Consider the following 13,365-nt stretch of genomic DNA (forward strand, 5'->3'; position numbering starts at 1 on the left):
CCAATGGTTGAGTGGTAGATAATTATTCTAGCACTAAGTCCGCCAATTGTGCTAAACATTTGTTGTTTGTACAATAAAGTTTAAATAAATAAGGTATATAATTTAATAGCATGTTATAGACAATCGATAGCATCACTTCGAGCGTCGTTGGTTGAGCCAAAAAGCATGACGCGCATTGTGGCATAGGTTTAGATCCTACTTCGGCCACGTACCAATGATCTTTTTTGAGTTATGTAGATAGATTTGATTGCTAACCAATATTCTTTGGTCTTTTCTCACAGTAGTTTACTAGTTACAACCGTATGCAACTACATATGCTTGTTTAATTTTTGTTACTACTTCAATTTCAAATTGAAAAACTGATATGCATATATAAAAGTACGGATATGCATATTGAAGGCTCTCTGAAATTGCACATTTATCCTATGTTGCTGCGTGTGGGTTAACGACAGCAATATAAGTAAATTACAAAGTTACTTTAGTTTTTAAGTGCTGTCATTAAATTGCGGCACATGCTCAGGGTTCGGCGTGGCGGTCGTAGCACTTTGTTGTTTGCTAATGGAATAGTCCTTAAAATATAAAAAAGCATTCAAAACTTTTTATAAATTTCATTTAACGCTTGAAGTGATAAGATAACGTCGTAGAATTTGGAATTTATATAGTTTTAGAGTTTAGTTTATGTATCAAGTTGTACTTAACATGGCATAGCTCTGCTAAGCTATGCCATGTTACTATTGCAGCAGTGCGGGAGTCTGCATTCACCGCTTTCAACAGATGAAATATACCTAAATATCGTTAATTTGACATATACGTTCTTTAGCAATTATAGGGAGTGTTAAGAGGCTTTCCTAAAATTACAGTAATTCTATTGAGTAGTACTAAAAAGGATGCAGGTTAGGTACCCGTTTTATTCCGGAAAGAAAGTCTCTTCCTGACTGGCGAATTTAACTAGATTTTACTAGATAGAAAGCTGTAATTTGACATACTTAAATTTTAAGATTTTTTATATTTGTAAGTTTTTCTAAATATGTTTTGGTTAATAAGGAATTATACATTTAGTTCTTGCAGAGCCACGGAATAGGATCTGAATAAATATGCCTTCATCATCTATATTTTGTTAAGAAAATATAATATTTGATACTACTTTATCGGACCCATGTTGACATTAGATAGGTTCTTTTACCTATACTCTATTAATACTATACTCTTGGGACAATAAATTTAAACATATATGAAGGAAACATGAATAAGCTCTTACAGAAATTCCGGCAGGATACATTTTTCCACTGTCATTAAACGGTTCGTCTAAGAGTTCAATAATCATAAACATGTTGCTGAAAGATTGTTATGTTTCCATTCTTGATCGATGGACATTTCAGAATGAACTAAATAATGTTATAATCAGTTTTTATTACATATTTGTCATTTTATTTTAATATTAAAATGCATTCATCATTGATTCAATATGCAAAGGAAATAAAATTGGAGTAGGTAGTAACTAAAGAGTGTCGCAAAAATTCATTTAACAGTCGCACCTAAGAAACAAAATACAAATTCTTCTAGAAATATTCTTTAACTCCTTTATTTATACCGGGAAACAATATTTTAAAACGAAAACTGCTACGACGTGGGATTCTTCATTTTGTAAGGCGATGGGCTGGTAACTTGTTACTATATGAATCTCAATTCCATCATTATGCCATCCAGCTGACTGTTGGCTCTGTCTACCTCATAAGGGATAAAGATCTTGTTAAAAACTGGCTATCCTATGATCCTCCTCCTTGTAAACAAAAAAGGATTGAAGTCACAGATATAGAGAAATTCACTTTCACCATCGAGAATAAGTGGACGGAATGGCTAGAAACAAAACGCGGTACGCCAAACCCAAACGTCATGTGGGAAAAGGCCAAACAGTTTATCCAGCAGGCAGCAACAGAGTCTAAAACGCAATCAAAGGCGCACAAGCGGCAACACTGGATGACCGAAGGTACTCTTGCTCTTGTTGAAGAGAGACGTCGGAAGAAAGCTCAGGGAGCAGACATGAGGACTATTAACAAACTGTCTGCTGAAGTCCAAGCAGCATGTAGACGAGACCACAACAACTACCTTCATGCCATCTGTCACGAAATCGAGTCTCATGCTGGAAGACACGAATCGAAAGACATGTACCACAAAATTCGGGTTATCACTAAAACCTTACCATCTAAAACCTGGGCTATAGAAAACAGCGATAATCGTGTGGTAACAGAACTGGTTGAAATCTCCGAAACATGGAAAGGCTACTGTCAGTCGTTATTCCAGGACCCGCACTGCCGCGATTTCCCGAGTACTGTCCCTAATACTGAGGATCTGGAACCGGGCATTCTCCTGTCTGAGGTTAGAGCTGCAATAAAACATCTCAAAAACGGGAAAGCCACTGGAAGAGATGCCATTCCCATAGAAACCATAAAAGCTCTAGGAGAGTATGGTGATGAAATTTTTCACGCCATCTGTAATGAAGTATTTCGGACGGGAAATTGGCCCGATGAATGGACTCACACCATATTTACCCCCTTACACAAGAAAGGTTCCACAAAGAAATGTAACAACTACCGCCTTATTGCTTTGATACCACACGCCAGCAAAATTTTGTTACATATCCTTAACGAGCGTCTCAAAACATACCTATCTAAGGAGATAGCTCCAGAACAAGCCGGCTTTGTGAAAGGGAAGGGCACTCGGGAACAGATTTTGTTTGTTCGCCAGATCATCGAAAAAGCGCGAGAATTCAACAAATCGGTGTATATTTGCTTTGTGGACTTCTCAAAAGCATTTGACTCGGTGAAATGGCCTGTGTTATGGGACACACTATTGCAAATGGGCACGCCTTTACATCTAGTCCACCTTTTAAGACGGCTATACGAGGATGGAACAGCCTCTGTGCGCACAGAAGACGTTTTGTCAGGAAACTTTCGCCCTAGTGCCGGAGTACGCCAGGGATGCATAATATCACCGCTCTTGTTCAATGTATACACTGAGTTAATAATGCGCATCACTCTAGAGGATTGGACAGACGGTGTGAAAATTGGTGGATACAAAATTGCCAATCTACGTTATGCTGATGACACCACTCTCTTTGCAACTAGTACCCAACACATGGAAGATCTACTTCAGAAAATGGAACGTGTTGGCCTCGAGTTCGGTCTGAAAATAAATCGCAGCAAGACGAAGATGATGGTTGTGGATCGCGCTAACAGTAATTCGCCAGAAGTAACTAGAATCGCGAACTGTGACGTGGTCCAATCGTACACTTACCTTGGCGCTCTGATTTCGAATAACGGTGGATGTATCGACGAGATAAAGCGACGAATGGCAATCACAAGATCGGCAATGGACAGAATGAGAAAAGTATGGAGGAATCGTAGCATCACTAAGATCACAAAGACCAGACTGGTGCGCACGCTTATTTTCCCCATATTTTTGTATGCTGCTGAAACGTGGACATTGCGAGAAGTGGAAAGAAAAAAGATAGACGCCCTAGAGATGTGGTGCTGGAGGAGAATGCTTGGTGTGTCTTGGACAGAGTTCCGCACTAACGTCTCGATACTCCAAGAGCTCGGTATTAAGCAGCGACTATTTCCCTTAGTACAATCTCGCATTTTGTCATTCTTTGGACACGTTACAAGGAGAGGCAACCGATCCATAGAACGGCTTGTTGTCCAGGGTAAAGTGGAAGGCTCTCGACCGCGCGGGAGGTCACCCATGCGATGGACCGACCAAATAAAGTCTGTGATTGGCGGTTCACTTAACGAGTGCAGCAGGATGACTTCCAGCAGGGAGAAATGGCGGGACATCGTAAGGCGCACATTGGCGCCCGCCTCCAACACTACATGATGACCACGACCACTCTGTCAAGAGTGACACGACTAAGAAGAAGATCCTATGATCCATTTCCTTACCACTGGCGCCCTCTGGCAGCGAAAAGAAGCAATGGCATACATGTCATGATTGTCGGCGCGTAGGTATTCATCATTGTTAACGAAAATCGGAGTTCCTGTTAAAAATAACAAAAACTGGGACTTCTTTGAAGTGATTGTCATGTATGTATGATATTTTCTTTATGTACTATGTTATATATATAAGTTTCCACTTACACCCTCCGCCATAATGCTTCCTTTATACTTAGGTATATACCTACTAGTAATTCTTGCAACATCGTTATTACATACAAATACAAATTAATTCAAACTTTTAACATGTCATAAAATTTCGCTTGTCAAGTTTACTACATGTTTACATTTTACATAAACTTTACCTCTCTTCGGTGACCCGACGAGTATTCCAGGAAAGGAAAAAGTATCACGACATAACAGGATTGATGTTCAATGAATATTTTACTGGATTCAAACAAAACATTGCAGTTAAAGTAGCTCTCCGTGGCGATTATCTTTTCGATTCAGCTTTTTGCACTCGCCCAAATGGAAATTGTTTTGCAGGAATTTTATATTATTTCTGCCTTATTCTTTGTGTTTTTATCACAAAAATGTGTACCTAACATTCACGTTTTATTATCTCATTAAATCTTTGTATAATATTTGCCGACTACAATTTTAAATCCTCAAAACTTTGGGATGGTTTTATTGTCTAAGATTCATTTATAAATTTAACCCTTTTAAAGGTTTACTGAATATCATTTAAAACAAATAATACATAGGTGTAGTACCTATTGCATTGTTTCTAATTACAATCAAAATATGCTTTCCAAAAAATGTAATTAAGTAGTCTATATATATAAAAGAAAGTCGTGTTAGTACACCACTTATAACTCAAGAACGGCAGAACAGATTTGGCTGAAAAATGGTAGGGAGGTAGCTTAGAGCCAGGAGACGGACATAGGATACTTTTTATCCCGTTCGACAGCGTTCCCGTTATAAAACGTGGTATAACAAAAAAGAATCAGACTTGGAATAACAAAACGCAAATGACAGCTATGTAATTGACGTAAAATGACAGTTATGTAATGACGTATGGATGTAAATTTGTATGAAATTTCGTCAATTTTAACGTTGGTTGGGCACATGAAATTTTAGAATGTATGAAATAATCATTAAAACATTGGATTTTAAAAACTGCATCTCAAGGGCGAAAAATAAGGGTTGGAAGTTTGTAAGAAACTTCGTTTTTTGATAGGTGTCGAAGTGCGAGAAGTCTTAAATATTGGTTAGTAAAAAATAAGTATCAGTTGCGGAAAGCAGGATGGCACTAAATAGGATGGGATGGGACAGGATAGGACTGGACGGGGCAGGACGGGACACAACAGGTTGGGACGGGACGGAACAGAACGAGAAGAGACGGGACAAGACGGGAGAAGCCATATGAATTTAAACCAAATATAAACTTAAAACAGTCCCGCACAATACGGGATTAAAAAATGGGTGAAATTTTATGGCGTATGCTTATAATCTAAAATACATTTGCGCGGGCGAAGCCGCGGGCAAAAGCTAGTTATTTATATATCTGAAATGTATTTAATTTATACATTAATATTTCCTTCGTAGAGATCTTGATCCAGCAATACTTTAGTAATTTGTAAAGACATAAGTAAGAACATGTAAATATGTATATAAGAATATATATATATACGGTTTACTTATATGAAAATAAGTTGAGTAAATAAGGTTAGAAAGTTAAGTTAAGTAGGTCTATGTAGAAAATAAATTAAGTACTACTACATAGCAGATAAGTTTATTAGGAAAACTGAAACGGGCGTAACTTATTAAGTTATGTTGACAAAATGTTAGGCTAAATTGTTTAAAGTTCTAGCCGCGGGCGGCTTTGATGCAGGTTCCTCCAACGCACTTGAGTCCCTCCTTACACACGGCGGAGGGCGTTTCCCCGAGCTCTTTACTATAGGTTTTGCAAGCAGAGTTTTCAGCTGAAATTGAGAGTAAGTATATTTCAGATTAAAATGTAAAGACAGGCATATTTCGGTGTGACGCCGGCCAGACGCGGGGAGACGCCGTTAACCAACCCTCACTGATTGGTAATCTCGGTCCAGAAAATTATCATCAGGCAAAAAAAAAAATTTTTTTTTATCATCCAAAAATCTACAAGAATAACTTTTATCTTCAAAATTAAAATGATTTGAGTATCGCATCGTTGTCGCTTCTAAATGCTGATTAGAAAACCGTCATTTATTCGTACCTTTGATGGTTCTCCGCATAAGATGAGAGATATCGCTCTCCTTAGAAATTCAGATATAAACCCTCATATAATATATATGTGTGGGGCGTATTTAACCAATTATCGGTAAACCTGTTTTATGTTACGGGCTTAAAAGTTTCAATAATGTCGGTTCATTTGGACTTGTTCATTAATTATAAATGTATACGGGACAAATCACGTATGAACATTGAGCAAGCCCCAATGTTAAGTTCAAAACTTGTGTTATGGGTTCTAAGGGTAACTTAGCGATTCTGTGTTTTAAAATAGATGAATATTTATAAATGTACTTAAAAACACGTTGAGAAATAACATAACGATAACATATCCACATCATGAACGTGGCCTTTCAGTATTTTTAAGACTATTGGCTCTGTCTATTCAGCAAGAGATAAAGACGTGATTATATGAATGTTTGAACTTACGTAATAGAGTAACACAGGCAGGACAGCATGCACATTTGCCAGCGTGGTTCTCCCGATAGGTCGATCCAGATTTGCAGCTCTGCTTCGAAATGGGAGCTGTGCAGGGGTGGTCTTTACAGTAGCTGCGACCACACACCAGGTCTCCAGAGACGAGAGCTAAGGCACAGGCCAGTATAGCTAAAGCAATCACAGCCTTCATTCTGTAATAATTATTTTAAACCGTTCAAGAGCACGAAAGTCTTCTATGGCCATTTATTAATAAAATAAACTGCAACGATATTAAACTACAATCATTTTCTAGCAGACAAGGAGTTTGTTTGCATTTTTTTCTAGTTCAGCTAATAAATTTCATATTTATTTGAAGTCAATAAGGCAAAATTTGAACAAGTTCTAACTGATTCGTCCATTAACGTCTTATATTATAGTCTTCAAATCATATCTGTAATTACAATACTTACGCATAAAATCAATATGATATAGTTACCGTATTTTAGAATCGTTTATTTGAAATCGATATTGATTAAATCCTTCCAATAATTATAGGTTTTAAGGGATGACTGACTTTTGGTCTTTCATTAACTTTATGTATGTAATTATGAGTGAACCAAAATGCCTTGTGATTTCAATCTTGATTCATTTCAAATACATTTTCTATTTACTGGTAAACTTTAAAATAAACAGCACAATCCAGCTTTAAAATTTAAAATTAAAAAAACTGAAATTTTCTTACGTGTGTTACAGACTTATATAGTGAATATTTTTGCACTGAGCTATTCTCAAACCGTTAATTCTGATACAGGGTTCGTTAGAAAAAACTGTGTACTAATTTGAGTTTGCCTTAACCCACTATTTTGTTTTATTTTTACCCATCTAAAGTCTGGATCGGGTTGGGTTACGCCCATACCTTACGAGTACCTTTTTTGAGAAAATAATATTTCGTTATTTCTTTGACATGAAGTATTAAAGAGTAAAAACAATAATTAGTTGCATATCAGCAAATAGAAACTACTATTTTTTTTTTATTTTAATATTCACTTACTTGTCTGTGGTGTATAACTGAGTTCAAACTTGGTATGAGGATACTGCAACGGATTCCAGCACCAGTGACTCGAATTGGCGATAACCTTCACCTCGTGTTTACTTCATATTTCTCGGATGTTGGCCTTATCGATGTATTATCTGACTGTAATAATTTAGGTCCAAAAAATTGTTTCTATTATAATACCGCTTTTTTAATAATATAATTGGACGATTGTCTTTGCCTGGTCATACTTATATACATATAATCTCATGTCAATAACCCTTGCGGGGTAGACAGAGCCTTGAATAATTTTGAATAGATTGAAAGGGCACGATAATGAAATTGAGGTTCAAATAGTGGCAGGTTGCTAGCCTATCTATCAAATTTATTTATTTTAATTTAAAAAGACTCGAAAACATGGCATAATGACCTCATACTTTTTGACCGAGCAAGGTCTACCAATCGACTTAGGGCAAAAATATTTTTTGTATGTTTGTTTGTGATGCAATAACAGATTTGCTCCTGGTCCGATATTGATGAAATTTATAAAGGATAGATATATATATATAAGGTAAGTTAATGGGGCGACAAAATCGGTTTAGTTGATTTTAGATATTAACAATTTTATAGAAAAATAAAAGGTCCAAGTTCACGGCGAACGACTACTATAAATTAAATAGATAAAAGTATCGGTTAAGTAATTCCATACAAATTATTACAATGATATCTGTAGACTGATTCGTCCACTGGCTATAAACAAACAATGGTATTCATGTTGTCGAGCACTCTCAATAAACATCGAGCAGATTAGATCTCTGGAAAGATAGAAATGGGAAATAGACGATCATGAAAACATTTGATTGAATAGCGGACTCGAATGGTCCGAGTACTATTCACAAAATAGCATTTCCTTTTTACCGCAATGAAGGTCGGTCGAAGCGGGCATTAACAAGATAATGTCTATCTACCTATATGTAGGTTCAGTCTAGTTCGATAGGGATATTTTTTTTTATTTTCGCCCTTAAATGTATCATTTATATAAGTAGCATCTGCTTTCGTGAAAACTGATTGAATTCTGACGAGCGATGAATCCATAAAAACGAATGAATGTTAGGTACATACTTACTTAAATTTATTTTACAATTTATCCTAATGTGAGAGGTTAAATTAAAAATAAGTCGTTAGTGCAAAGAGTAATGAGCACGAGTGTATGTATCATTTAAGTCTTTTGATAGGAATTCAATCATTTATTTTTCTGTCTACCATCAATATATGAACAGGGTAAGATTTTTGTAGGTAGGTAGGTATTTAGATAACAGAATATTCAGACATCTAGTTGTTCGTAGTTATTCACCATGAACGTTGACCTCGCGTAGGTACTCACAACATATATTTTTTTAATTTAGTTAAGAATATACTCACGCTTTTAAAATAATTGAATGTTTAAAATTTTTACAACATTCCTTAGACCTGACCTTCCTTACCACCAGGCTGATTAACGTAAAACGCTCTCAATTTTTCAATTTAAAAAGGCAATCCTATTTGTGTTGTGATGAGTATGACAATTAAATATAGTACTTCTACTGCAAGAGTTGTCGAGTGGTACTTGAAGCTATAGACATGATCGTAAAGTATCATGGATCATATGTAGATAAACTTGTACAGTAGGTACAATGCTATTATAAACGAAATGTATTTCATTAAGAAATTAATTTGAAGGTTTAATTTAAATAGGTAGATATACCTACTTTTTCAACAAATTTAACAAATATACCAACTATGATAACAACTACCAAAAATGATAATGTACAAGAGCGAAACACCTAACATTGCGCATCCTCACTTACCTAAACGATCCTCTGAACAATAACTGTTTAGAAAGATTACAAGGGAAATAGCGAGCAATATACTGAATGTGGGGCTAACTCCCTAGTCCGCTGAAGTAAACATTAAAAGATGAGAGTTGGAATGTTTATCTTAAAAGGTAACGTGGAGCGGGACACGACCCCTGTCCTGTCAGGACCGCAGACCACCATTGTGCTGATACTCGGCCTTTCTTGTACGAACCAATCTTCATTTTTATTATACGGTCCCTTAATTCCGCAGGAAATGTACTCTACAGGCAGGACTTTTGTTGACCCTAGCGATTTTCATTAAAAATTTCTTTGTTATGAGTATCATCACAGAAAAAAGCTTATTCACAATATTCGTTTTCCAGTGTCTTTTACCATTACAAAATGTGTGGGATTATCTTACAAGATTTTTTATTTTTGTACCTTTATATGTGATTTGTCTTAACATTTCAGTGATCTCTATCTTCCGTTCAGAAATCAAATATAATGAATAATATTCAAATAAATTATTTATTGTGTTTGTGGTTTTATATATTTTTTTAAATACAGAATGACCTTAAAAATACAATTAACTCAGTGACTTCTTAATACGATTCTTTAGCGTCCATCCTTGGGATTAATTCATGGCCATGGCCACATATTCAGGTATACACCTAGACTAGACAAGGCTTAAGACGTGTTTCTTGATAGGAAATCGTCAATTTTCACTTATTATTTTTGAAATAAGCTTTGTAAGAAACCAATAATAACTGTCTACTTAAGGAGATACCATATTTTGTGTTATTTCTTTGGAAAAAGCCCGCTAGTGACATCGGCAAGACCCTCGTCAGTCCCTATCCCGGGTTCAACACGGCTTTACAGCTCGACTAAAAAATGTGTTAACAAGCTGATTCAGCTCTTCTGCGGCTCTACTGACATTTATCGAATAATTATATATTAATAATATGAGCGGCAATGGAAATTATTATCTTAGCTGCATTTTTTCTGCTTAGATCAAGAACTACATTTCAAATAGGATTAGGGGAATGATCCCTAAAATTACTTCGAGTAAAAGTACCTACACTTCGACACTACAAGCGTTTTGGTAGTTGTATTTTATTGCAAAATAATGGTAAACAAATTGAATAATTGCTGTTTTACTGATGCGTATACAAAACCTATAGGAAATCGAAAAAACAAATACTGATAATATTTTTGGAAAATTGTGTGAAAGTTGAAAACAAAGAAGTTTAAAGAGTAATTTTTGTTTTGGAAAACACTTCGACATCCACTGAGTCGAAAAACAACAGCATACTCCTCTTCAAACTAAGGAAAGGGGAACCAAAACTAAAATTCACTAATAAACTGCAAGTGTACTGGGCAACGTTATCTGCATACTTATGGAAAAGAATAATGCGAACTAAAAAGACGATTTAAAATGTGGGTTTGTGAGGTGCGTACCAACGTAAGTAGCAACATATTGTTTCTTATGTGTACAATACTTTTACGTAATGTATAACTGACTCTTTTAAAAATATATACCTACTCGAATTCAAAGAATCCTATAGCTGTTTTAATGGCATTGTGACTTGTGGTTCGTTCCCAGTAGACTTGATGTTGGAAAAAGTTCTGGGATAGTTCTGGAACCTACCTAATTGTTTCCAAAGTTACGGCTATCGACGCAATGACAAAAGTTTTAACATTTACAAGAACAACTTTCTAAATAGATTAGAGTGTGAAAGTTGTAGTGTGAGTCGGTATGTCACAAAAGTACCCATAACACGGCACGCATACATACTCACGGTGTTGAAACTCTGAAAGACGCAAAAGTATAGAAGCCACACGGATATTGGGGTCAGAATGTTGACATATTCGAGAGGGCAACAAGGACGACCAATATTTGATAAAAATATTAAGTGCGTATCGAATAAAAATTAGATATGGTGTTTTCAAATGCAGAAGCAAAAAAATGGAAGTTCCAATTATTTGATTCCGCTATTGAAATATTAAGATTTTATGTGTTGCGGTGCGTTCTGGTGGTAGGTAGTACTAACATGTATTGGTTGCACGTTTTGTAAAGGTAAAATTCCTTTCTTAATTTGATCGCAGGAAATAAATAGCTGTCAAACGAGACTTGGAAACGCAGAAAAGCTTTTACGAGAATTTTTTTTTACCGTACATTCATATAAGTATCATACATTGTGGTTTCGTTCAATTATGTTTCAAAAATATTACTAAGTACCGCAAACTCCAGGCAGCCCTTAGGTCCAAGCCAGGTCCTTCAATTTCTGTGCCTTAAAAAGGCACAGAAATATTTTCCGATTAATTTTTGAATTTATTGTCAACAAACGACGTCGTCCTTAAGAGTTCCCAAATGTAGTACATATGCTACGACCCACGGCGATTCTCTAATATTATTACACCAGAATTAATAATATTTATACAGGTGAATCAAACCTGCATTTACTTAAGTAATTAGTATCCTTCCCTTAGAAATTTGAAGATCATTTGTAAGAGCAATTACAGTGCAACGAGCCACACCAGGTATTCAGCATTAGATATATTCTGAGTGGATATTATTACGTCGCAGGTGTAGCTAATAGCCTGTGCCTCGTCTCGGCGGGAACTCTAACCTCCACCATACCTTCTACTTTGATTTATTTAAACCATTAATAAAACTAAGAAGTTGTTGGACTCTCATTATTTGTAATATTTGGTTCCAATATTTTTTTCTCTCTGTTTTTATTTGTATAGAATATTGATCTGTAAGGCACCCAGAAGCTAGCGATGTAGGAGCGGTCAATCCGTAAATAAGTAAATATGATCTAATATTTAAAATAAAATATTCTGCTTATATTGCTAGGCCAATATTTCATCCTATTCTTTTATCTTTTTCTCTTAACAGCGGATCCAAAATGTTATTCCTTCTTATGGGACACTTCATATCACTTAATAATTGTCATATCTTTTGGTTTCACAACATTGGTTAACGTCAAATTTCGTTCTCAGCATTTGGCTTTTAAAAATCGTTTGTTTACGGCAATTGTTATCTAGTGTTCTGAAGTTCCGAATAACATACACATTAAAGTTGCCTTGTCTTGTTGTTATTGATGATTTACTTTTTAATAGATATTATCCAGTCCAGTAGTACATTTCCGTCACGTCTATTGTTGCTTGAAGCCTGAGGATCGCAAATAGGGGAAAATATGGCTTTCGCATACATTCTGGAATATATTGAGGTTGCAGCAACTATCCGATATTTATACCACTCCCTCTCTAATCATGCAACCAATTCGTGGATATAACGCTGAGTTATGTTTACTGCAATATGTAATATCTACCACTGTCGGACTGCCAAGGCCGTTCCGCGGTTGAGACTAGCCGCGCCAATAAGCATAGCACCAGTACTCGTATATCACACAATTTATTGCGGTAGGTAACCATTTGTAATTTCTTTTAGCCATAGAAGTAAATCATGTTTTATACCTTTTGGTATGACCTGCTTGCAATGTTTTTCGGTAGGTTTCTATTTAAATGCTTTATCCTAAACAGCGAATACATGTTAAGCATGTAATTTTTAATTTATGTAAATATGTATACATATTACATGGTTTGTATTTTTTTAAAGTATCTCTAAAGGAAAATAAGTGTGTAATCAGAACAGAATATGTAGGTAAGTGGTTCTATATTATTCGTAGATTCAATTATTGAAGAGAGGCGATTGCAGGGCGTGCTGTACAAAATAAAGAAGATAACAGACATTAGACATTAGGCTGCACAGGTCAACTTTTTTATTATTTAGTATTGGAATCCTGATATCAAGAAAACGGTTTGGTGATATCTATTGAAAATACGAGTAAAACACCTGTCTACTTGGTTTCACTAT

At 35.7% G+C, this 13,365-nt stretch overlaps 2 protein-coding genes across 3 annotated transcripts in view; one reads left to right on the forward strand and one right to left on the reverse strand.

Annotated features, from left to right (window-relative positions):
- LOC106131809 (5-hydroxytryptamine receptor) overlaps nt 1-13,365 on the forward strand; it is a 55,364-nt gene that overhangs the window by 3,988 nt on the left and 38,011 nt on the right. The gene's annotated exons all lie outside the window — the stretch shown is intronic.
- On the reverse strand, nt 5,709-7,817 carry LOC106131807 (fungal protease inhibitor-1). The gene is made up of 3 exons (XM_013331019.2): nt 7,666-7,817; nt 6,627-6,826; nt 5,709-5,914 (listed from the first exon to the last, which is right to left on the reverse strand). The coding sequence occupies exons 2-3, from the start codon at nt 6,823-6,825 to the stop codon at nt 5,799-5,801; spliced, it is 315 nt and encodes a 104-aa protein (XP_013186473.1). The 5' UTR covers nt 6,826; nt 7,666-7,817; the 3' UTR covers nt 5,709-5,798.

The sequence above is a fragment of the Amyelois transitella genome, chromosome 5 (genome assembly GCF_032362555.1).
Source record: "Amyelois transitella isolate CPQ chromosome 5, ilAmyTran1.1, whole genome shotgun sequence".
NCBI lineage: Eukaryota > Metazoa > Arthropoda > Insecta > Lepidoptera > Pyralidae > Amyelois > Amyelois transitella.